The sequence below is a fragment of the Pteronotus mesoamericanus genome, unplaced genomic scaffold (assembly GCF_021234165.1).
Source record: "Pteronotus mesoamericanus isolate MK-2021 breed Mesoamerican mustached bat unplaced genomic scaffold, CSHL_Meso_final contig_347, whole genome shotgun sequence".
In the NCBI taxonomy this organism is placed as follows: domain Eukaryota; kingdom Metazoa; phylum Chordata; class Mammalia; order Chiroptera; family Mormoopidae; genus Pteronotus; species Pteronotus mesoamericanus.
The window spans coordinates 7866295-7891001 of record NW_026555137.1 but is presented as its reverse complement, the minus strand read 5'-3'; the positions used below and the strand labels follow the sequence as shown (position 1 = coordinate 7891001).

Below are 24707 nucleotides of genomic sequence, written 5' to 3'. Positions count from 1 at the left end.
GAGCCGGGAGCCCAGGGAGGCCAAGGAGCAGAGTTCACGGCACAGAGTGCGAGGGAGCTGCCCGGGGACCGCCAGAGCCTGCGGGGGCCCCTCCGACCGCAGCAAAGGGCCACCCATCAGGTGCGAGTGAGGAAAGCCTGAGCCACCAGAGGAGCAGCAGGACAGTCACCGGGGACACAGGCGGCTTAGGAACGTGTGCGCCTGTCAGCCAGGGCGTGAACCCTCACACTCCAGCGACCACAGTCCTCAAAGGCGGGCGGCCCACCGGCGCGGCAGGGCCAGGCCTGCGGCAAACGCTGCGTCGGGGCCGCCTCAGAGGACGGCCGTGTGAGGCCCTTAGAGTAACGGGAGGAAAAACCCCTCGTCAGCCTAGAATTCTGCACAGACAGCGTTCAAAGATGAAGGGAAAAAAATACTTCTGCAGACATGCAAAAGCTGAACATACTGAACAGCGGCAGAGCCCTATGCTGTTGTAAATGTTGAGACTATTTCAGGCAGAAGGAAAATGGCGCCACAGGGAGATCCAAAACGATATTAAGGGATGCAGGACAGTGGGAAAGATAAATAAATATATGGGTAAATATAAAAGACTTGAGAAGGGCTTTAAAAAAGAGGAACAGCATTACAGGTCGTCAACAATCTGATCTGAAGACTTACTGCAATGCTGCGGTGATAGAGTCCGTGTGGTCTCGTAGTGAAGACCGAGAACACCCCCGTGGAACAGCGCAGCGCGCACAGGCATGAGCAGCTGAGCTGTCAACAGCAGCGCCAGGGCAGGGCAGCGGAGAAAGGAGAGTCTTTTCAACAAACGGCGCTGGGATAACCGGATGTGCACAACATGAACCCTGATACATATTGTTACCATATACAGACGTTTACTGGAATTTGATCACAGACTAAATAGAAGATCTAAAGTGATAAAACTTCCAGTAGGAAAGATAGAAGAAAAATCTGTGACCCTGGCATTCTTAAGATTTCTTAAATATGACATTAAAAGCATACAATATGAATAGAAAATTAATAACCTGAACTTTGTCATATGAAAACCTTTTGCTCTTTGAATTACGCTGGCATGAAAAAAAATGCAAGCCACAGACTAAAAGAAATGTGCAAAAAATCTAACAAAGGAGTACTTTCCCAAGGAAGAATAGCAAACATTAAAAACTCTCATAGTGCAATAAGACAAACAGCCTAATAAAAATGGGCAAAAGGATTAGATGTATAATATAGTTGAAGAACTTATACAGGTCACAAATAGGGATATAAAACTGCACAATATCACTAGTCGTTAGGAAAACACAGGGTGGGCCACGCCGGCCAGAATGGGCAAAGGTGGAGAGACGGGCGCGTGGCACGCGGGCGAGGCTCTGGGACGTGGGCAGAGTGGGGTCGGGGCTAAGGGAAGGGGCGCTCCCCAGGACCGCAAGCCCTGGACCCCGGTCGGCTCACCAGGCCTCGGGGAGGCCTTCCATCCTCTACCCTGCCATCAAGTACCAGTAGCAGCTACTCGGGCTATTTGGTTATCGGGCTCTGGTGATTGTCACGCGAGGGCGCGGGAAATTGGTGAACCTTGAGTATTCACGTTCCGCTGTCAGAAACCGCATAAACACTAGTGTCTTTGGACAGGTGATGTACAGAAAGTGGTAGGACAGAGGAAATAGTCGTGTTTTCTTATTGTCCTTATTTAAACTATTTTGAACTATTTCTTAACACTGTAACATTACTTAAGAGGTCTACAACTCTTTACAAAAATGTGAAAATGATATACAGATGTCGGTCTAATGTTTACCTTAACAACATGCCACTACCGTTTATGGTGCTAAGAATTACAGTAACAAAGAAGCCAGTGAACCGTTGATATTTCATAGTATTTTAATAGTCACTGATCAGATGATACTTTGGCAGTCAAAGTCGCTCCTCAGAAAGACACGCCATGCGCGCGCACGTCCCCCGCTTCACTTGCGTGTCCTCCCGTTCCTGCCGGGAGCTTGGTGAGGACCCAGGCCCGCAGCCTCTCCAGCTCCCCAGGGCTGAGCTCGTGGTAGAGCCCGGGGAAGCTGTGCAGGTCCGCGCGCACCCCCAGGGCCCGCAGCGTGGCGCTCGTCTCCGCCGCCCAGGCGTGGAGGACCAGCTCGTCGGCAGTCCCATGGCACTGGAACAGCTCGGGGAGCTCGCCCTCCTGCGTCCGCAGAGCCTGGAGGAGAGGACACGCAAGCGGGACGTTTGAGAATGGCCTTCCCGGGCGGCAGGGAGAACCGCAAAGCCCACTTTCACCAACCTTCCCCATTAAAAGGAAAAGAGGCGGGGGCGCTGCTCCAGGGACAAAGTGGTGGGCCTGGCCCGGGCGCAGCGCCTTGCTGGCCCTGGGGCCCCCCTGGGCGCGACTTGCACTGACTCCACAGTGGACTCTGTGCAAAGCAGTCCAGCATCTCCTGAAGAAACTCTGTCTCTAGCCCAGAGTGGAAGGAGGGAGGAACCAGAACGAGGGACAGTCGAGGGAAAAATTACACCCTCGTTCTCATTTCTGCACCTGCTTTTGTACTGTCAGTAAGGAAGCTGCGACGCCGCAACGTCACGTTCACGAATGACAACATTGCTGTGAACCAGCTGTGAGCACTGCAGTCGATCGATCGTGTGATCCTGTGCACGACATAAGCAGACTTAGCCACAGTCATGTATACACTTAAGACATACAAAGGACACAGCTACGCTGCACACTACGCTTTCATCCTTTCCCTTTTGGCACCTTGCTTATTATCTTTGCACAGGACACTTCCTGAATATTAATGACAAGCTGGAATAAACTATATGACTAATTTGGTCGTGAATGGTTATTGCTTAATTATCAATTTTGTTTTAGGGTCAGTGTGTGAATATTTCTGGTGTGTGTGTGTGTGTGTGTGTGTGTGTGTGTGTGTGTGTGTGTTAAAGCTTGAACTTACCTGGTAAACAGCAGATTCTTTATTCAGAAAACTAGAAAGCGCAAAGACGCCGGCCACATCCCGGTGCTTTCTATACGCTAAATGCATCGCCATGCAGCCTCCCATAGAAAATCCTCCTAAAAGGAGCAAAAATTCACTTCTCAGAAGAAAATGCACACAACAATGATTGAGAACAGGATATATCCATGCCAGTCTTCCATAAATATTGTTTAAAATATTCGAAGACCTTTAAAGCGATATAGAGCTAATTCTGTCTCCTTTAGGTCTCCCAGAAAAAGACCAGCTATGAGTAAATAACACCCTTCTATGTCATCGCTGGCGGAAGCTTGGCGAGCTAGTTAAACCATTTTTTTGGATTACAATATTATTTTGGAAACTGACCTAATGATGGTACAATTAAAGCATATATACCTGTAGGAACTTTTAAAAGCATTTTAAAAAAACCACTTACTCATTTGACAAACCTTACTGTCTTTTCTGTGCCGAGCACTGGGCCAGACATGGAAGATACGCAGATGAGGACACACGGACCCTCGTGTTCGGGGGGAAACAGACGCCACAGAATGTGGGGCGCTGCAGAGAAGGTGGCCCGACTTCAGGCTCGGCACGTGGCGTGATACTCCGTCTTGGGTGAGTGAAAAGACATCTATTCTCATTTATACTCCATGAGAAATACAGAAAGTAAATCACATAACCACCCACTTGTGGAAACAGGAAAGCAGACTTTGCTGTAGAATTCTGAGCTTTGAATTTCCAGCTTCCTGCTTTATTTCGATTAACAAAGTATAAGGCCGAGCCCTTAGAGACCATAAATTTGAATTAACGGATGAAGGGAACCTAAGGCCCAGGAAATTAGATGACCTGCGTAAGGCTGCACCCCTAATTTCAGCAGTAAAGCCAGGGCTTTGGAAATCCAGGTTGCTTTCAACAGAGTTTGACGCGCTCTCTACTATCTGCTGATACTTATTAAAACAGAACTACTTTATCTCAGGCAGGCTGGTCATATTATTTTGGACCCAAGATACAAATGTATGAGTAAAAGATGGCCAGCCTTGGGAAGTTTAGACTTTAAAAAAGGACATAATATGTGAATAATTATGGTGTACGATAAATATTACATGTGTGGTTCTCAGCATATTAGAAGGAAATAAGAGGGTTTTGCTAGTAGCAGCAGCTCCCCACGGACCAGAACAAGTTGGAAGGCTGTGTCTGAACAAGCCCCAAACCACTCCCAGATGCGGATACATCTAATTAGGGGTTCATGGGTAAGTGTGGCAAGGGGAGTAGGGAGCTTAAACATCTTAAAATGGGACGTAAACTTTGCATATGTGCATCAGTGTCAACAAGGTTAGAAGCCACGGGCATCATTATCTGTGGATCTCTGCGTTAATGAACTTGATGAGTCCTGGGAGAATATGAAGAGCTTACTGTAGACAAGATTATTTCATTTCCAGTAAAATCAGAGAGCTGAACAAGCAGATCTTTGGGATTTCCATCAAATTTTAACACCTATTCTTTAATGCTTAATAATCACTTGTAAAAGTTAACATAGCAAGGACTTCAACATTTTCAGTTATTAAACTACAGAAGTCTACTTTCAGTTTGGGGATAAGACTCTGTATCTTTCAGAACAGACCTTTAGTTTTCCTTCAAGTTCACAAAATTGATCTTCACAAATGCTCATTTCTACTTCCTTCATTTCTTCCAATCTCACCTCTTTTCACCATTTACTGACAAAATGAATTCAAGGTAACTTATCAAGCACGCTGTTAACAATAAAATCACACCTCTAACATGGGGGGAAGGTGAAGGAAGGAGAGGAGGGGCTGGGGAAAGGACAGGAGGCCAAGAAGAACAGCAGAGAAAGAGGCACAGGCACCTGTCTGGGGCGGCATCATTAAGCTGCAATGGGACGCGGAGCTGCCTCCCTTCCAAGGCAGCGTTCTTTAACAGAAGGAATCACAGCAGCCCGCACTGGAAACTTTTCTTAGCCCTGAATTCCTGGGTTCCATTTATCAAGTAGATCTTTATTAAACATACAAGTCAAAATCAGACACTTTATGTACAGACTCTTCTGCCATTGATTCTTTTATAAAAGGTCAGGACATAAAGACAACATTCACCAGACTATCAGGTTCATGTGAGCAGGAAATTTTTTTTTTTTTTTTGTCTAGAACAGTGCCTGGTACATAGTAGGTGCTTAATAAATATTTATGAATAAGCGAACAAAGGTCAACTGCAGTTCCATAAGAATATTTCTGCAGGGAGACAAATTTATATCATCAGCCTAATAAGAACAAAGAAAACATTTTCCCACATAGGAAATATCATTGTGGACAAACATAAATGCATCCTGCAAGCATTTAACCTCACGTTCAATTCTCATAATTTACAAGGAAGAAAAATGTACTCACTGAAATCTTACTACTTAAACATTTAATGCCAGTCCCTTACCCCTTCATACTCTCGGGAGGTAATCTGCAATTTCTCACCAGCTATCTTCGACAATGCAATCGCCTTTAGTGTAGGACACTACTGTGAAAAGGGACTTTGTGTATTTTTTTTCTAATAGAAAAATTTAACACAAAGGACTAGTTATCTGAATTCAGTTTCCATCTACATGTCTAAAATGCAATATAAAATATACTGTTCAATAAGTAAATACCAAATAGTAAACTCATTGTAGGTAATGGTTATAATGTATATTTATAGTTGCTGGCAAGGTATTAAAATGTCAAGAGTTAACATTTCAACATACATTTAAGATTAACGAGCTGAATAAAACATGTTAAAAAATAATAAACCCAGCTTTTATGAACTCCTTAAATAAAATAAAATAGAAACAATATATAAAAAAACTATACTGGGAAAAAAATAAGTTAATCTATCTGAAACAAAATCCAGAGGAAAAATACTTACAATTCAAGTTTACTCTCAATTGAATAGGATTTTTAAAATGTAATAAAATCTGCCCTCTCTCCAAATTTCAACAATTCTTCCATTTAATTTATATAATTATCCTTCAGGCTGAACTGTGATAAAGTCTCAAAAGATTTGGGAATGGATATTTATTTGTATATTTTCTCTCACATTAAAATTTATAGGATAATCAAAATATTTATCATCTGTGCAAAGCTGTTAGAAGAGCAGGTCTATTCTGTAAAGTTCTGGTCATTATTGAAGAAACAAGCTGTTTAATTAATATATATATAAATTAAAAGAAAGTAGAATGCTATCATTCTTAAGATTTAGCTCCAGGAAAGAGCTGCAGAAGAAATCTGTATAAGGTCAGGACAAGGGACCCAAGAACGCCTGATGGTGGGCTTCCTCTTGGTACTTCCATCTATCCTTTCATTTTAATTTTTGAAAAAGATTAATATATGAGTATATACCCTAGATGTAAAGTGTTTCCACCATACAAACAGAATAAATAAAATGAGTCATCTGAAATCTCACTATTTATACATATTTTGATGTTTTTAAAAATTACTTTTTCATGTAATACTGATTTGAAAGTCTTTCAAAAGATCACAAAACTCCATAATTACATTTTTATTCATTGGACATGTACTTACTAAATGTCTTCTATGTGTAGAATCTATACAGTATTTAATGATTACATTATATTCATTCATATTAACAGACCATAATTTCCTCAACCATTTTCTTCACGATGGATATTTAGAGCATCCACTTAAATTACACAGGTATAACTCCAGAAGCACTTGCTTCTCCCTGATTCCAAATTCTGATAGTATGCTTACATTATCAAAATTCTTATAATCTGGCCATGTTATTTGTCAGGTTCTATACATTCCAGATCAAAGTTAGACCTAAATTATATTGATCGTCTCTTAACAACAAATTATCACCACCTAGTGGCCGAAAAGGGAACCTCATTCTGTACAAAGTTCTTGACTGAGTCAATGGATCTGGGTTCTAGTCCCAACTTGGTTTTACATTAGCCAACAATCTCTTTGATTTTTAGTTTCATCATAACTGAAATAAGGATAAGTTCCAGTTTTATCTGTAACAAGGATCAAGAGATATCATATGAAAACAACCTGTATAACTTAAGTACTGTCTAGATATGAAACATGATATTTAATGGCAACTTAAAGCCTGTCAAATGTAATGTAAATGTCAACTATTTTAGTAGTATGACTACCATATATACTTTCTAAGCACAACAGTACACACAAGAAAAATGTTATATACCTTTTCTACTTTAAATTTTTCACATTATACAGAATCATACCAGAAGGAAAGGCAGAGTTTCAATACAGACATTAACAGAGAGGCCGGCTGTACTAAGAAAGTTCTTACATTCTGCACACTGGACACTCTCACCAAGTTAATCAAACCACAAGACGACAGGATAATGCAATATTAATAATCTCAGAATACAGGACTTGAACCCAGTTTTTATTTGTAACTATATTGCCAATGTTGAGAAACTAATTTAAAAGTCATTATTTTATTGCCTGTGCTACCCCCTTTATCATACACTCTGTAGAATCATGTTTGGCATAAATATATAAAATTAAATAAATAAACTTCTTATGTCTGATATTCTTCATGGAGGGAGAGGGGATTCTTAATTTGTTTTATATTTTCCTTATTAATACAACTCATTATAAATTAGTCATATTTGAAGATAAAATTTCTTCACCAAAATAAATGTTCTATGCCATACACATTCTGAATATCCAATCTCATTTTTGTAGGTGTTATAGAAAGAGATATTCTAGTTTATGTATTTGATGACTACAGAAAAAACGGATATTAAATAGAATAAAAAACTTACATAAAGGCACATTATATCCCCTTGGAAACAGAGATTGCTAAAGTCATTTAATGAAAGTTTATAAATACATTATTCCTATGACATTAACTCTGAAGAGTTTACTGTTCATAAATTAAATGTTATATTTTGATGGCATACTTTATCTTCATCATGGCAACAGTAGTTTAAACATATTTATAAAACTTAGGCTAATTAAAATAAATTATTTTAGAAGTTGAAGTGAATAATCTCTTAATTGAAAATTAAACATGGGGTCCTCAAATTGTTATTATTAAGATGAAAGTGAATTAAAATTTCATGAGCTATTGTTTATGATTCTAAAACCTTTGAAACCCTTAATATGTAAAGTTTATTTGAAACTATGAACAGGTCAAATGATATACAAGTGCTTCTAACTAACATTCCAAATAAAGTTCAACACTCAGAATTAAATAAAGTAAAAAAAAGTTTAGATTACAATATTTAAAGGTCTTACCCAATAATATCCTATTCTTCTGAATGCCACTTCTTACTTCATCATTAATCAAATCTGTAAGCATCTGACACATTATGTCAATTGACTCAAGGTGCTCTGGGCAGTCGTTCGATATTTTATATCTGTCAAACCATACGTTGGAGATTCCTCCTTTCATAGGAGTATATGGTCTGTTAAAAAAAAGAAAATAATATTAAAATAGATGTTTTAATCTCCAAAACACTAGTGTTTTGAATGAATAATTTCAATTTCCTCCAAGTCTTGTGAATTAAAAAAACCATTAAGGGCATCCCTGTGCAGCAGTAACTCACCTATACGTATATTGATTCCATTAACATTTACAAATGCCAGTCCATCTTTATTCTTTCCATCTTTTAAGATTCATAAATTCTCCAAAAATCCTCACAAGAATGGAATTATATATATTATGTATGCTGTGTGTCTATATTTTTTCTGCTCAATGTTTAACAAATTACTCATGTCTACTACTTTCTAAAAATTCCTTTTGTTCTTTTGTCCTTTAATGTAAGAATCAATTTTTTAGTATTCACAGCTAATTGTACACGCAAAAAATTCAATATCTCAAGAGTGAAAAAATAGTTCACCAATGTGCTTTTAAAAATTAATTTGTAGCACTCAAGTATGAAAGGTGAGCTAAAATTTAAGGGCATTCAGACAGATCATCTTTAGGATGGGACTGGTTCAATTCTTTTTTTTTTTTTTTTAAGAGCAAGAGTTGAAACTATTTTTGATCTACTCAGGAACCTTGGAATGAGTGTAATGGGGTACAAGTAATCATGGAAGCACTCATACAGATGTTCTGTGTTGTTTGCATCACGTGGGTCTCAAATTGGGTGCTTCGTTGGACTTAGAAGACATTTTATGTGATAAGATGCTCTGAATCGGATGTTTTGTTGGACAAGGTTAATGTTCTGAGACGCTTTACATTTACGTAGGGGTGGGGCGGTCACGGTGTTAGTGGATCTTGCCCCACTCCCCGCCTATGCGTACTCTGGAATGCGCTGTCCGAGTGCAAGGGGTACCCATCATGGATGGAAAGGCCTGTACACCCGTGAGGAGCACAGCGGCAGAGCCCCTCCTTGACCCACGACGTGGCCCCGCTTCAGACCTAGCTGTACACTCTCACCCTCCGCAGTCCGTGAAATATAAGGGGCGCTGCGCTAGAACAAAAGCCGGAGGGCCGGAAGACCCAAGCTGAGGCCTGCCGCGGAAAATCCGAGGGAGCCTCAGCCAACCCAAAGAGCTGGAAATACTCAATTCTTACTCTCTTATCTGCTCCACCAAAAGGACCTCCAGTCTGCAGACCTGCCCTTTGGGAAGAGTGCTGCCTTTGGGATGGATGGGTGGGGCAGAAGCGAGCAAGAGAGCTACCTACACTACGGTCTTTCTGCGTCCAGCCTAGCAGCCAGGAAATCAAGAGGGAGATATTTGGAAACTTTCTCAGGCAGACTGAAAGAAATCTGTAAACGAGAACTCATCTACACAGGATCTTCTGTTTATTTACTAAAACAGAACCATGTTACAAACGTTACTTTGCAACAGGCTTTTCTAAAATTTGAATGTGTATTTTGAATATCCCTAGAAGGCAGTTCATAAAAACCGAACATTTCTCCTAGTTTATGAAGATACATATTTTATATATGTGTGCGTGTTGTTTTGGGGTCTTTCATAGGAATCTTATTTATTTTTGCACCATTCCTCCTGCCCACTCTCAGTCCCCTGCATCTTACCTGTCACACCATTTTTATGATCTAAAATAGATCTTTGAGTGTTTGTCTTGTACATACATTAGAACATGCATCTTTACAGGTTATTTTTTGAGTGCTATTGCTTTTCAAAAATGAAAATAGCCCATTTGCTTTTCTTATGCACCTTTGCGCTGTTAATGATGCCTCCTGGAAACCCTTCCATCTGATGAAGTCCTGGCCCATGCTTTGAATGCCTATTTAATACCTCAGGACGAAGATGGTCCAGGCTAAGGCCGCCCCCCCGTCCTAAAGGGCACTGCTGTGGCCCCCAGGTGCCAGCCACTGGGAACGCTGTATTCCACACACTGGTGTGTGTTTTTACATACTGGAACTTTCACGCCTAGGATAGAGTCCAAAAATTGGACTGCTGTGTTGAAAGGTCACTTCCATAAAGGCTATACAAATTAACTTGCAACAAGAAAAGAGCAAGCATATCCTTTTCCCCACAGATCTAAAACCAATCGGTGTAGAACACTCAGTGCGGTGTGGGCAGGTGTGCTTGTAAGTCGCCCCTCATGAAATGGGCAAACGTGTTGAGTCTTCAAAAACAATTCACTGAAGCCAAATGCAGCCTCTCACAACAATACCAGCTGGCACACTGATACAGATGAGTTCCTAGAACATTCATCTAGCGGGGGAAGCCTGTACTGCAAGGGGCCCACCCTCCAGGAGAGATTTCTGGGTGTTCCCCTTCGTATGTATAATCAATGGACTTCTCTCCAATACATCTAGAATAGTGCTAGTTCTATTCCATCCTTTGGAAAATCAAGAAAATAATCACTCAAATCATTTCCTGTGTTTTGGGATTCAGGTGAAGAACATGAGAAGGCTTTAGTTTCGTTCTTCTACTGATCTACCTCCCAACTCTGTGTTAGGGCCATGCTGGCGGCATTACAGTGGTTGTAGCATGTGTTCCAAGTTGGGTAACGCTGATCCCTCTCCCTGCCAGACTCTTCCAGGCTCCTCTTCGGCCTGGTCCTGCCTGTTCTCAGGAATCCAGTCCTGTTTACTTATCCAAGAAATTATCAGATATTTAGTGTATGTTAAAATAATTTCAAGTAATTGCCCTGAAAAGTCCTTGTGGGATTTTAACTAACATGCATGATTGTCTGGGAATTGACCTTCGACGACAGAGATCTGAGAGGGGTGTGGATGTGCCACACAGCTCCCCCCACGACCCGCCACATTCTGACCCCCACCTGCCCTGTTCTCCGCGGCGCTCAGAGAACCGAGTCCTGCACCGGCTCCACACTGGGACCCTGGGGAGCCTAAATCCTCGCTCCTCTAGGCCTTCTGACCTCAGAAGCCGCCTTGCTCAAGAGGTAAATCAACTGGAATCAGAAGGAGAGAGAAGACAGCATGTCAGGCCTCCCACACCCCGGAACCCCTTTCGCAGGTCACCTTCCTTCGGATGCTCGGAACAGGAAAGCAGGTACCTTCCGCCGAGTGTTAATGCCCCCGCCAGACAAAATGAAATTCCAAACCGGATTCAATTTGTCACAAAACCACAGTGATCTTCTGAATGAAAACTGAACATACCACTCACTTTAAAGCTGAATTCGACAGTTACTCTCTTGAATTATTTCTACTTCCCATCATATTATTCTGCTCTTTCTCTAAGTGTTTATTTGTCTGTCTAAGCACTTAAATAAGGATGATATCATAGGCTAAGATATGAATCATTCTGGGAACTCAGCCATTAATTGAAAAAAATGACATTCATTTTACTTTTCGTCTCTGACAGTGCCTTCCTCAATTAGAGATAGATGCTCCATTGAGGTGAAATCCCAGTGTAAAGCTTTACTAATAGAATTGGTTTTGGTTCTATTATCCGAGAAAATTAATTCTGTTCAAAAAAGATAATTGGGAAAATTTAATGACAGAAGGAATACTTTAGAACTTTTATGTTATGAAAACATAATCAAGAATGCATAATTCTCTTAAGATATTAGAATAACCTTTAAATAAAAAGCGTAAAAGTAAGATTGTTTTTTAAAAAAGCTAACAAACTGGTACATATGTTATACTCATTTACCTTCTTTCTCAAATAAATCACTTTATTAGCTGGTATAAAAGAGTTCAGACATGACCACAATAAATAAATATGTCAGGCATAGAACCTCTGTGTGGCTCCTAAATCAATCAATCAAACCATTGCACGTTGGTAAAGTATTAAGCTGAAATGAAATGCCCAAGGTTAAAAAAAAGAGAGTTGACATTCAGCCTGATACCAAGTTCTGTTTTGATCGGTGTTCCCTGTGGTCATAAGATCGAAGGTCACACAGTACCTTTAAGATAATATCACCTGGCTGTCTTCCCCTGTGACCTCATTTGGTACTCTCCCCCCGCCCGCCCCCGCCCCATGCTCACGTGCCTCCCGCTTCCCTTCCAACAGGACACCCACCACCTTACTGATCCAGGGGCTCTGCACCTGATCCCAGCCTGGAGGCCCCCCCCCCCCGCCGCCCCCGGCCCCCTGCTGCCGGCCACAGTCCTGCATGGACCCCTGCCACCTCAGCTCAACTGTCACTTCCCCAGGGGACACTTCCTTGATGCTGCAATTTAAAGCCTCCCTCCCTCCCACCCTGTCATGCACACATATAGTCTCCCTATCCCATTATCCTACTTAACTGTACAGAATTTATCACTATTTCAAATTAATATATTTCATTCCCCCCCCCCCCCCCCCATTTCTGTATGAGAGTGTGGACTTCCTCTCCTACAAGCATACCCCCAGGGCCAAGAACAAGTATTTGCTGAATATGAATGCCAATCATCACGTACGTCACTTGGATCATCTGTGTCAGCCTAAAATGAGAACACACCTAGAATTGCTTTATTTAGACTTTGATTCTTCTAAAATTCATATTGCGATTTCTAGGAAAAGGCCAAATTTCTCTTTTGTTGCCTTTTTAAAAAAGAACATTTCTAAGAAAACAAGTTTTTATGTACTAATAGGTATTTAAATATGCTACTTAAAACGCTTACCAAACAAGTAAGACGATTTCTACAACGTGGCTGTTGTTAGCAGTGAGTGCCCTTGCCGTGCAGACCTGCCGGCGGGCGGAAACACGCCCCCGGAGCTGCGCCCCGGACAGAAACCGTGCGGGGTAGACTGAACAGGAATTCATCGCTCAGTACACCGAAATCTAAGTGTCTGACCCTGTTTTGGAAAACATGCTTAATGAAAAATATAAACACGCACTTCATGTGAAAAAATGGTCGATCAAAAAGCAGAGGCACTATGCAAATCTTATTACTTTTAGAATGTTTCAAAACACCGAGAAACTATATATTATCATATAAATTATTAATGGCTTGTTAAAAAATTGTGCTGTTTTTAAAATGGAAATTCTAATAGTAAACCCAAACCAAGAAAACTTCTAATTACAAATACAATTAAAGTATGTCATTATAAATGAAACCATTTATTGAGCACTTCATTTAAAAAGAGACCAAATTAACATAATGAAAAAAAATGAAGCAATATTTTCCATTTAAATCAACACAGCAAACTAATTGCTGACTTTTACTTAATATGCCCCTAACTGAGCTGATTAAAAATATCTATTAAATAAGGTTGAGGTAAAGGAATACCTTATAGCCAAAATGGCAATTTACAATTTAATCAAAACATACTGATGTGCTGTAATAGGCCACAACTGGGTAAATATAATAGACTATTGTCCTCCTTTTAAACTCTTTCAAATATGTATGACTTACAAGCAAAAATCATAACCTTGTTTGCATTTGTAATGCTTGTAGATAAAACATATATGAAAAGTATAACATAAAAAGGGGAGGAGGAAGGATCCTGTATGGCTGTAGGGTTTCTACATTTTGTGTAAGGTGGTAAACAAAGAAACAACAAAAAAAAACTAGGTAAAAAGTTTGAGATCTCTCTCTCTCTCTCTCTAGTAACCCCTAAAGCAATCAGGAATAAAATAGGAATAGATAAATAAAAAATGTAGTATTAAAAAATTCAAATAATCCAAAAAAAATGGAAAGAGAAAAAAGAGGCAAAAAAATAGACAAATTCAAACATATAAGTTACATTAAATGCAAATGGTCTAAACAAATCACTTAAAAGAAAGGGACTATTTAGACTGGTTAAAGAAAAAAAGCCCAAATATATGTTGTCTGTAAGAATCCCATTTTAAATGATATAAATAGATTAAAAGTAAAAAGATAGAAAAATGCATACTAAGTAATAATGCTCATCAAAGGAAAGCAAAAGGATGAAAAAAGATATGCTATATAAAGAGTAAACACAGGAAAGCAGACGTATACTGTGATATTATTAAACACATGTCCAGGTATTACTAGAGATAATGATGACCACTTTATAAGAAAGAAGTAGCCATTAATGAGGAAGACCAATAATCCCACCCAGGCGTGCACCTAATATCATTTAAAAACACATGCAGAGAAAACTGGCAGAACTAAGGGAAGAAACAGGCTAATCTGCAATCACAGAGATTTTAATACTCATTCTTCAAGACCTCATCGAGCAACTTATTAAAAAAATGACTATGCAAATATAAAATTTGAGGAATAGTATAACCTTCTTCAACTATTGGCATGTATAGAATTCTATACCCCAGAATGCACATGATACAGGTACCGGAGGAGACCATGCACGAGACCATAGTGCATGTGACAGTATCAAAAGGCTGAAAGTGTACGCAATATTTTCTCTGACAACGATGAGCGGTAAGATGAGCTAAGACTACAGAATCTTCAGTCCATAGAGATGTGGTTCGTATTTAAAAATTAAAAGTTTACATCTTTTAATTTTCAGTGACATATTACGTGAAGTTTGTAATTACTGGGAGAGTCTGAGACATCTGGAATTCAAGCGTGGCGATGTCTGCCCTTCTCATAAAACTAAAGAACCATAATTTCATTGTAATGCTGAAATACACTTTCTAACTGATCAATTATTAAACCAACTTTTTATTATAAAATCCCTTCCGACGTTTAGAAAACCCTAAGTCAAAGGTTTGGCAGCCGTTGGCAGTCTTTGATCAACGGCATTTGGTTTCCAATATGGAAGAGGCCCAGGGAAACACAGCAGCTCCACAGAAGGTACAAGTTGCTGAATATTTCACACAAAAGAACTTTGCTAGGTCAGCTCAGGGTTCTGGTGTTTCTATTAAAAGCAGTAAGCTTATTTTACAAACTTACTTAATTTCTATGTTAGTATCAAACTAGCTGGCATTATTATCCTTATCTACATATTTTATTCGATGGGGCCTGATCAAGGATAGAGGCCTGAAATGTAACATTACACAATATAGATCCTATTTATAGTAAAAACACATATACACTCTTCCTGAATATTTTTAAAAAACTCTTGAGTTCCAGAATAGGAAATTACAAATTATACTGAATTGTGAGGTCTTTATGTCTTCATTTTAGGAATCTTAGAACCAGTGAAAACAGGAAAGCAAAACTTTACAGCTCCATGCTCACAAGATTGAATTTCAGACTAAAACCTCTTTTGAAGGGAAGTGGAATTTTGTTTTTAATGTTTCTGACCTAGAGTAATTAAGTCTAAAAATAAAGGAAGCCTAGTACATAAAGACCTGTTCTTAGGTGCAATCCGACTTCTTTTTGTATTGATTCAAACACAATAATGCCATTCATACGTTAATTACCTCAGATATTTGTTTTTCGAAAATATAAACAGCTGACCACACTGCAACATTTTTTTTTCCCCTGAAGGAGAAACAAGACGCTACTACTACAGTACGGGTGGGAGAAAGGTGCACTTTAAAGCAGGGGTCCCAGGCTGGGCACCACTGAGACCCGGGGCTGGACAGCTGTCTGCGGAGGGGCTGCCCCGTGAAATGCGGGATGTTGAGCAGCATCCTTGGCCTCTACTCACTACGTGCCAGCAGCCTCTGCTCTGCCCTTCCTCCCGGCGGGGACAACGAAAAATGTCTCCCAACCCGGCCAACCGTTCCCCGGGGACCATCATCTCTGCTTGAGAATAAATGATTTAGATCATTTCATTTAAAAAAAAAAAAAAGTTCAAGAACTGTCAGTCATGAAAAATTTAGGTAAAAATCATATGATCTAGAACAGGGGCCCCGAACATACTATAAAGGGAACTCCTCTTTAAGGTTTAAAACTATCCTGGCCCTAGCCACATACACCTATAGAGAAATAAAAAAATGTAGCTAGTGCAACTGAAGAACTACACTTTCAATGTATTAATCAATTAGCATACAAATTCACGTGTGTTGTATATATAAAATACACATCAGATTTCAAAGATCTTTATAGAACAAAAGAATGTAAAATATCCCTTTAATAAGTTTATATTGATTACACTTTGAAATGATAATATTTTGGATTTAATGGGTTAAATAAAATATATTATCCAAATAAATGTTACCTGTTTCATTTTCCTCTTTTTAATGTGGTGTCAAGAAAATTTAAATTTGCTTATGTAACTCATATTACATTTCATTGGTTAGCATGGTCTAAAATGTTTGATGATCTGTCCAAAGAACTGTTGACTAGGAAAATATATAATATCAAAGAGTTACTGTGAAATATTAGTAACCACTATTGGTCCCATGAAATATTTCAGTGATTTATTTTACTGAGTCACAACAGCACCCACAAATAATGCTGTATGTGGTATGCATGCAGAATTCTCAGCTTGTGTAAGCATCTCTGGCCTCCAGTTCCAGACGCACTGGTCTGGAGTTCCTTTTGCATTGGTGATAGCATAAAATTCTTCAGCTAAAAAACCTTAGTCCCTAGAATCATATTTCCAATGACCTTCCATTCAGTGTCATCCTACAATTACATTTATATTCAGGCTTAAATGGACGTGTCTTTCCCATCCCCATGGTCTTTCTCCTTCCCAACTTCATTGCCCTAAAAACCAACAGCAAAGAACAAGCTCCTCTGACATTTTCACAGTCAGTCAACGTACAGCACGAAAATAACTCATTGGCCCTTTGGTCTTCCATCCATACAATCCAACTACCACACTGCTCTGAAATTATATTAAAATAATAACTTTTTTGAACCTTAAATCTCACAATATAAGTATCCTTTTATTGTTCTACCTCTTTCAAGTTCAATCAAATGAGGTAAGTAAAATCTTAATAGTGCACATAAAAAGATCCTTGAAGATCTACTTCTCTTTAATAATGTTAATAAAAAATAAAGCAAAGCATTTGCATAAGCATATAATGTGCTTATAATAATAAATCAAGAACAGATAATGGAAAATCCGGGTGGGCTGCACAGCTCCGCACACATTATCTTGCTTACACACACACACTCTCTCTCTCTCTCTCTCTTTCTCTCTCTCTCTCTGTAAGCCCTGGTTTAGGGCGTGTGTTCAGAATAAAAGAGACTCTGCAGGTGCTAACTTAACAATTTTAAAAAGCAGTTTGACTTTGAAACTATACTAATCTCATGATTGGGCATTTTGTTAAATACATCTACAGGTTGTATAATCAAAATAGTTATTAACTGGCCAATTCCATATTCCTATTCTGGTTTGCTGATTCAAAAAGCCTCTTACCATTATTTTTTAAACTATTTAAGTGTTGAAGGGATGCCACCAAACCCTTTTCCAGAGATTAGAACTCTGGCTTAACTAAATCATTAGAAAGGTTATGCCCTTTAAAGCCATGAATTTCTTCTTGGGGTGCGTGCGGGGAAAAGGGAGTCTGAAAGGTGAGCCGCCTGCAGGGCCGGGGGAGGAAGTCCCACAGGCCACACGGGGGACAGAGGGTAAGTGACCAGTTCCAGGGCATGTTTTACAACAAGGAAGTAAGTTCCTCGCCTGGCAAAACTCAGCCCAATAGTGTGATTGCAAAAAAAATCTGGGGTAAAAAGTTCCCCAATTTAAAATATTTTAAATACAGGATTAAGCTTAAAGAACATCTAGCTGGTACATCTGTCTTTATACACTTTATGTCAAAGAGCTATGCTGAGCATCGAGATCACTTACAACTTACCTGGGAGGAGCTGTTGGATAAATGATTTTTATGTGTTGGAATGTTAAATCCTGATTTAAAACCTGCTTGATCCACCTTCTCAATCCTTGTCCAGAATCACCTGATGAATCACAAAATTAGATTAAGATAAAACGTTTCGACAATGCAATGTATTTAAGTGCAGTCTATAATTTTCATGGCGTACGGAGGATGGAACACGGAATAAAAAAGAATCTCCATACTTAAAAATAACTGCACAGGCTCTGGCTTATCAATATAAACTGATCAGGCATCAATAGGTAGTAATAATTTTGATTATTTTACTCCTCACTTCACCACTGATCACTTTAAGCTTGAGTTGTAAGTTTCCTCATTTGTTTAAAGGAACAAATAAATCAGTTTTTCTAAATAAAAATCCCATTTTATTCTTAAACACTGTTCTTTCTTATCTGTATTCCTAAAAAATAGTCAATTCCTCAAGTGCTTATGAACTTTTGTAGTTGGAACAACCTAAAACAATTTTCTTGGTTAAAATAACAAAATCCTTCAAAAAGGAGTATTTGGCATGCTTTTTTAACCTAAAGAAATTAGAATTTAATTTCCATTACATATTTACATGACCTCAAATAATGATTATACATTCCAAGGCTAAAAAACCACCAAAATTCCTGCAAGAATTTGTGTATTTCCATAAAAAATGGAAGGAAATATAGGTCTGTCATATGTTGTCCTGAAGAGGAAAATTTAAAGGGAACAACTATAATTTTTTGATCAGTCAATTCCAAATATATCTGCTGAAAACGTGTGGCTGTGTCCGGCACCGTGCGCACTGCCGGCCGGGCGGTGACGGGGAGAGGGGCAGAAGGGACCCCTGCCCCGCCAGAGTACGCGGTTTGGTGAGGGAAACAGTGAACCACAGGCACGTATGTGAAAGACAAGTGTAACCAGTGCAAAGATGCCAGGGTCCACTGTATTCAGAAGGGACCCAGTCGGGTTCAGGGATAACTTCACCAGAATACAAGCTCTGCAAGGAAAGGTTCGTTGTGTGTTTCATCCTTTGAGGTACCTGTTCTTTTGATGCCTGGGCATCCAGCAGGTAGCTGCTGAAAGGCTGGCACTCAAATCTACGGGACGGTGACAGTGGGGTTCAGAAGGAAGGCATCTCAGACACAGCATAAGGCAAACGCCGGGACCCTTCCTAGGAAGGGGCAGTGTGGCCTCTAAGAACTGAAAAGCAGGAAGTGAGGAGGAAGAGCAGCGGGTGCAAGATGAGGTTAGACGCTCTTTTAAAAGGAACTGTAATAAGGAGCGTGGCCAGCCTTTGTCCCCAGACACTAAGAAAGAGGTGACCTCCCAACCCTTAGAATTCCCTGAGTGAGCAGAGTGTCTTTGTTATTCATGGACAGGCCCTGAAACCTCAGGAGACTGAGTACTAAGAAGATGGCTTGGGGTGGGAGCCGCCAACAGGAAGACCAATCACATGGTTAGAAGTTTGGGGCTTTGAACCACATGGTATCAGCCCACCCTCCGGGGAAGAGAGGAGGCTGGCAATGAGTTCAACCGCAAATCAGTCCTGTCTATGTAATAAAACCCAAATAAAACTCTGCATTAAAAGCTCAGGTGAAATTCCTTTGGTGACAATGTCCTTCTGAGCCCTGTCATACTTCCATGCTGGGAAGTCCTTGGTTACTGAAGATGACAGAAGATTCAGGTTTAGAACCCTCCCAGGCTTTTCCCTGTGTCTCATCTTTTGGCTGGTTCTCATTTGTATCCTTATGCCATAATAAAACGGTCATTATAAGGAAAAAACGAGGCTAGAGAAACTGTAGGGAGCTGACAAATCCCGAGGGTGCGGAGAAGCTGCATATATTTTTGTGGCAGGAAGGTGGCCTGCTTGTGAGGGTCACTCTGGAGACTGTGTGAAGACAGAACTGAAGGACAAAAGTAGATGTGGGAGATCAGGTGACAATCCTTATACGAGGGAGACAGCAGGGGATCATACAGAAATAGGTATGAGTGATGATTAGCGCTAAACGGAACAGAAATCGGCAGCAGGCTTGTTAGGAGGGGGTCAGTGGTGAAAGGTTTCAAGGATGGGGGTGAGGTTTTGGCCGGGACCGCTTGTGACCAACAGTGGTTTGCACTTGGCATGGTGACAGGAAACCCATAAAGCAGCTACTCCTTATCCCACTTCCTTTTTTCCCCCGTAGAACTTACTATCCCCTGCTATGTGATATTTCCTCCACTAGAAAGAAACTCCAGGAGAGCAAGTATTTTTGTTTGTTCCGTTCACTGCTGTATGCCCAGAGCCTAGAACAGTGCCTTGCCCAGAGAGGGCATGTGACAGGCATTCCTTGAATTAATGGATTAATGAATGAGTGATTCCTAGGCTGTTGGATAAACATGTTTTGAGCTCAACCGAGACCCAAAACAGAAACACACATTTGTGTTTCCTGTAATTAGGCAAAAATAGAATCTGTGGGCTTACGTGGCGTTTAGCCCAGGGAGAAAAATGGAGGATGAGAAGAGGTCCTGGGACCAAATATTGAGGAATCTCCACATTAATGGACAGACAGAGGAGGATGAGTCTGCAAAATAAACCAGCAGCAGCAAACAAAGGTAGAAAGAATCAGAAGTGTTTAGAGAAAGCTGAATGGTGCTGACAATTCAAGTAAGAGGAAGACTGGAAAGAGTCCATTACTTATTAACACTGGTAACTGTAAGAGCCAACACAATCAGTTGGCCAAGACTTACTGAGATAGACAAGCCACTCTCTGGTCCCAAAGGGCAGCAAGCCACGACCTTCCCCTCTCGTTACAGCCGATCAGCGTCTAGACTGAGGCTCATTGCTGTCTATAAGATTTACTTTTTTGGTGGGAGGGGTACTTAAGTTTCTTTTTCCTTTGTTTCACACGCGCTATTAAAAAAGACTATCCTTTCAGCAACCTTCCCTCAATTAACTGCTAACAAAGTACATGCCTGAGTGGAGACAGCACATGCTAATGAGACAAGTGCCACCTGAAGTCCCACAGAGTACACTGCGCAAGTGCTGAACAGCCCCACCTCCGCGTCCTTAGACACCACTTTTCCCATACAAGCCCCTTTAAGACTCTCCCCAGCCTTTGTGCAGGGAGCAGCCCGCTTCCGTTCCCTTTGTGGTTCTGGCTCCCAAGTGGACCTTTCTCTGTATTGGTTTCTGGTGACCTCTTTTGATTTATGTCCTAGGAGATCCCAGGAACTCAGAGTGGCTCGGTGACAGGGTTCTCCCCTGCCGTCTGGGGGAGCCAGGTTTGCCTCCCGGCCAGCGCACCAGGCTCTGAATCAGTTTCTGGTGATCTACTGATTTCTACCCTGGGAGATCGCAAGAACCCAGGGTGGTTCAGTAGGATCCTCCTCTGCCATCTTGGAGGCCTGGGTTCAGTTCCCAGCCAGTGCGCCAGGCTCGGGTGACCTCTCTCCTGCGAGATCGCAAGAACCCGGTGTGTCAGTAACGTAATGTGGCAGGATCTGCAGAAAGCAAGATGTCCACAGTTTGTGCCTGTGTGACCCTTACAGCTTAGTGTGGGACAGATATTAAATTAGGTAATTATAAATATGATGAACATCATAGTGTCCTAAGGAAATATATATATAACAGAATGAATTACTCTACTCTGGGAAGCTGAACAAAGCTAATTAAACTATCATTTGTTTTTATCATCCTGAGAAAAGGCAGTTCTTGGGTGTTTCAGTTGTAGGAAAGGCTCACAGGAGGTTGACTATATATAACTTACATGCCCAATTGTTCTTCTCTGGCTGCCGTTCATAACCTAGAGGAGAAACTTAAGGCTTTTAAGATTAAAAACAAACAAAAAAACTAAATCTGCCTCTACATACTCTTTTCAACCTTGAAAAGCAAAGCTGAACGCTACAAAACAATATCCATCCATCCAGTCACAAAGTCTCCCTTTAAAAAGCCAGCACATTATTCCAAGAATATGGTAAAACTATTAAAATTGGTTTACCCACATTTGGATTAACCAGAAGCCAAACATCTGTAACATAACCATATATATTCAAGCCTAATGGAAAGTCATACTCCTAATAAGAGTTTTATTTACTAAAATGGAGCTCTAAATATACAGAAATCACATTATACTTGCATAACTGGCAGAACTCTGGATAAATGTTCAAAGTACAAGAGGAAAAAAATATATATAATGGACAACTCAGTTTCAGAGATATACAGTTACAGGTTTTTAAAATGTCATAATTGGAAATTGAAAAAAGTAAGAATAATTTAAGCAAAGTGGTCCAGAAAAAAAATGTCTCGGATATTTCCTAAAGATATTGTAAAATAATTACCTTATTTGTTAAAAGGAGTATGGTGCTGGGGAACTTCTGGGTGCTTGCAAGTGAACACTTGGAGCCCTGAATAGTATTAGTAGTCGTCACCTAGTGTAAAGCTTTGCGGTTATCCTAAGACACCTCCCCTTCTAAATATACATCATCAGTTAGGTCTTTCCCTTTAAACACTGTTGGTCCCTTTCAATTTCCAAAACGATACATCCTAGTTCAGTTTTTGTTTTGTTTTTCACCTCACCCTGGCCAGAGCACTGATTTGGGACCCAGAAAGCTCTGAGTTCATGTCCCTGTCCCATCACTCCTTAAAAGTAATAGCCAAGTGACCTTGGGCAAGCTGTTCATCCTATCAGGACTCACTTCCAAAATGACAACACCTCGCACGCCTGCCCATTTCCAGGTCTCCACGCCGGACCTCTCTAATCCTCTCCGCTGCCCAATCGTCATTCTCTTAAAGCCTATGTCAGTCTCAGCTCCAGGACTACTTGCCCCGTCAACTATGACCAGCTCTTCATCTTCCAAATGCCTTAACAAACCCTAACCACCGCTTTCCCCTCACAATCCCCTTGGAAGCATCACGCACCGTCTTGTGATCTCCCCTCCACTGCTGACTCAAACTAATTGAATTGTTTTTAACTTTAGGTAGGCCCCGAGGACACTGGCTGCATCTCATTTGTAAAAAAAGAAAAAAAGAAAAAGAAAAAAAGAAACCACTTCCCAAGAACTCACCCTGGGCCAAGCAAAGATTAATAAAACAAGGGGCCTTACTCCTGAGGAGCTCAAGATCCAGCGGGGCAGACAGACGTAAGAAATTACAGATCAGTTTCGGAAACGCTGTACTGAATTAAGCACACGTTACCAAAGGCAGGTGGACTTGACTTTGCGCTATACCTTGAGGTGCCTAGTGACAGGAGGGGGAAAGAGGGGGGAAAAGGAAGGAGGAGCAGGGAAGAGATAATAAAAATAATTTAACTGTGAATCTCAATTGCCTCCATCACTACGGGAGACTGGAGAGAGAAATGGTGAGTAATCCAATGCAGCTGAAAACTCAAATCACTAACAGCTGACCCTGAGAAGTAACGTATTTGTCTCTAGTAGAGGACTTACCTTACTAACTTGCTCTGTTTACACTTGGGGGAGGGGAACGGGGGGATAGTAAGGGTGGCACGGAGACACTATTGTGGATGGAGGGCTGGACACGTGGGCCGGCAGCGAGGGTGGTGGGCCAGTGATCGCAAGACGGAAGGCAGGCAAAGGGGGGCCGCTGGGGACAGGTAACCACGCTGCCCGTGTGTCCACAGCCGCGGGGCTAGCGAGGGGACAGGACTGCCACCCTCTCCGAGCCACCTGCCCCCCGCCCCGGGCCCTACTGGGGTTAGGGGCCCGGAGACTCCTGCAGGGGGGCAGCTCTCGGGGGACCGCAGGGAGGGTGTTTCTCAAGCTGCAGAAAACAAGGACGTAAAACTGTGATCCACCTGAGCCGTGCAGGAAAATCAGGGAGGCGCTGTGCCTCCCAGCCGGCGACACCACGTACCGCTGCAGGCGAAGCGGCCTCGACACGGCCGCCATGGCTGCTACCACAGCTGCCGCCACGCCCCGAGTTTTGCGGGCCCCGCCCCGCGCCGCCCTGCGTGCCCGCGCACGTACGCACGCGGGGCGCGGGGGCGCGCCTGGAAACGCGCACGCGCAGAGGGGCACGCCCTCCTGCCTTTGGGTCAAGTTTCAAGCCAGCAGGTCAGTGGATGCTGCTGCGAGTTAGTTTTTGGTAAAAATGGTGTTACGCAGGTGGCAGTTTCGGTTAGGGCAAGGAATTTATTTATTTATGTATTTTTGTTATAGGATTTTTAACTGCAATCCTAAACTCAGGATTATTTTTTTGTTTGGAAAAATATTGGTGTCAATATGTTAAAATTTAAGGGATATTATCATATATTAACTTATACTTTGGGGCTGGAACAAGATGTAACTTTTTATATTTGGGATACCGTCGCCATGAATAGTTTTTAAAGCTAGTTTAGAGAGCAAATCTAATTTAAAGAGGTACTATTTCATACCCATTGAGATGACTATTACTGAAAAAATGGAAAATAAATGTAGGCCATGGTGGGGGAGACTGGGAACCCTGTGCATTGTTGATGGGACTGTGGAATGGTGCAGCAGCTATGGGAGTAATTTGGCAGTTCCTTAAAATGTTCAACAGAGTTACCATATGATCTAATTATGCTGTTTCTAGATGTAAATGCAAAAAAACAAAACCAAGGACTCAAACAGGTACTTGTACACCATTGTTGATAGCAATATTAGTCACAAAAGCCAATCCAAATGTTCCTCCCCAGATTAAAGGAAAACAATGTACTATAGACATACGATGGAATATTATTCAGCCTTAAAAAGGAATGAAAT

At 41.1% G+C, this 24707-nt stretch overlaps 1 protein-coding gene across 2 annotated transcripts; it reads right to left on the bottom strand.

Moving 5' to 3' along the window:
• Positions 1-1858: 1858 nt before the first annotated feature.
• On the bottom strand, positions 1859-23920 carry LYPLAL1 (lysophospholipase like 1). Of its 2 annotated transcripts, XM_054576598.1 has the most exons (5): positions 23780-23920; positions 17985-18084; positions 8225-8394; positions 2943-3058; positions 1859-2194 (listed from the first exon to the last, which is right to left on the bottom strand). In XM_054576598.1, exons 1-5 carry the CDS (start codon positions 23871-23873, stop codon positions 1919-1921), a joined length of 756 nt encoding a protein of 251 aa, XP_054432573.1. In that variant the 5' UTR covers positions 23874-23920; the 3' UTR covers positions 1859-1918. The 2 variants fall into 2 exon arrangements, with proteins under 2 accessions (XP_054432573.1, XP_054432574.1); XM_054576599.1 differs by lacking the exon at positions 17985-18084 and having other exon boundaries at positions 23839-23920.
• Positions 23921-24707: the final 787 nt, after the last annotated feature.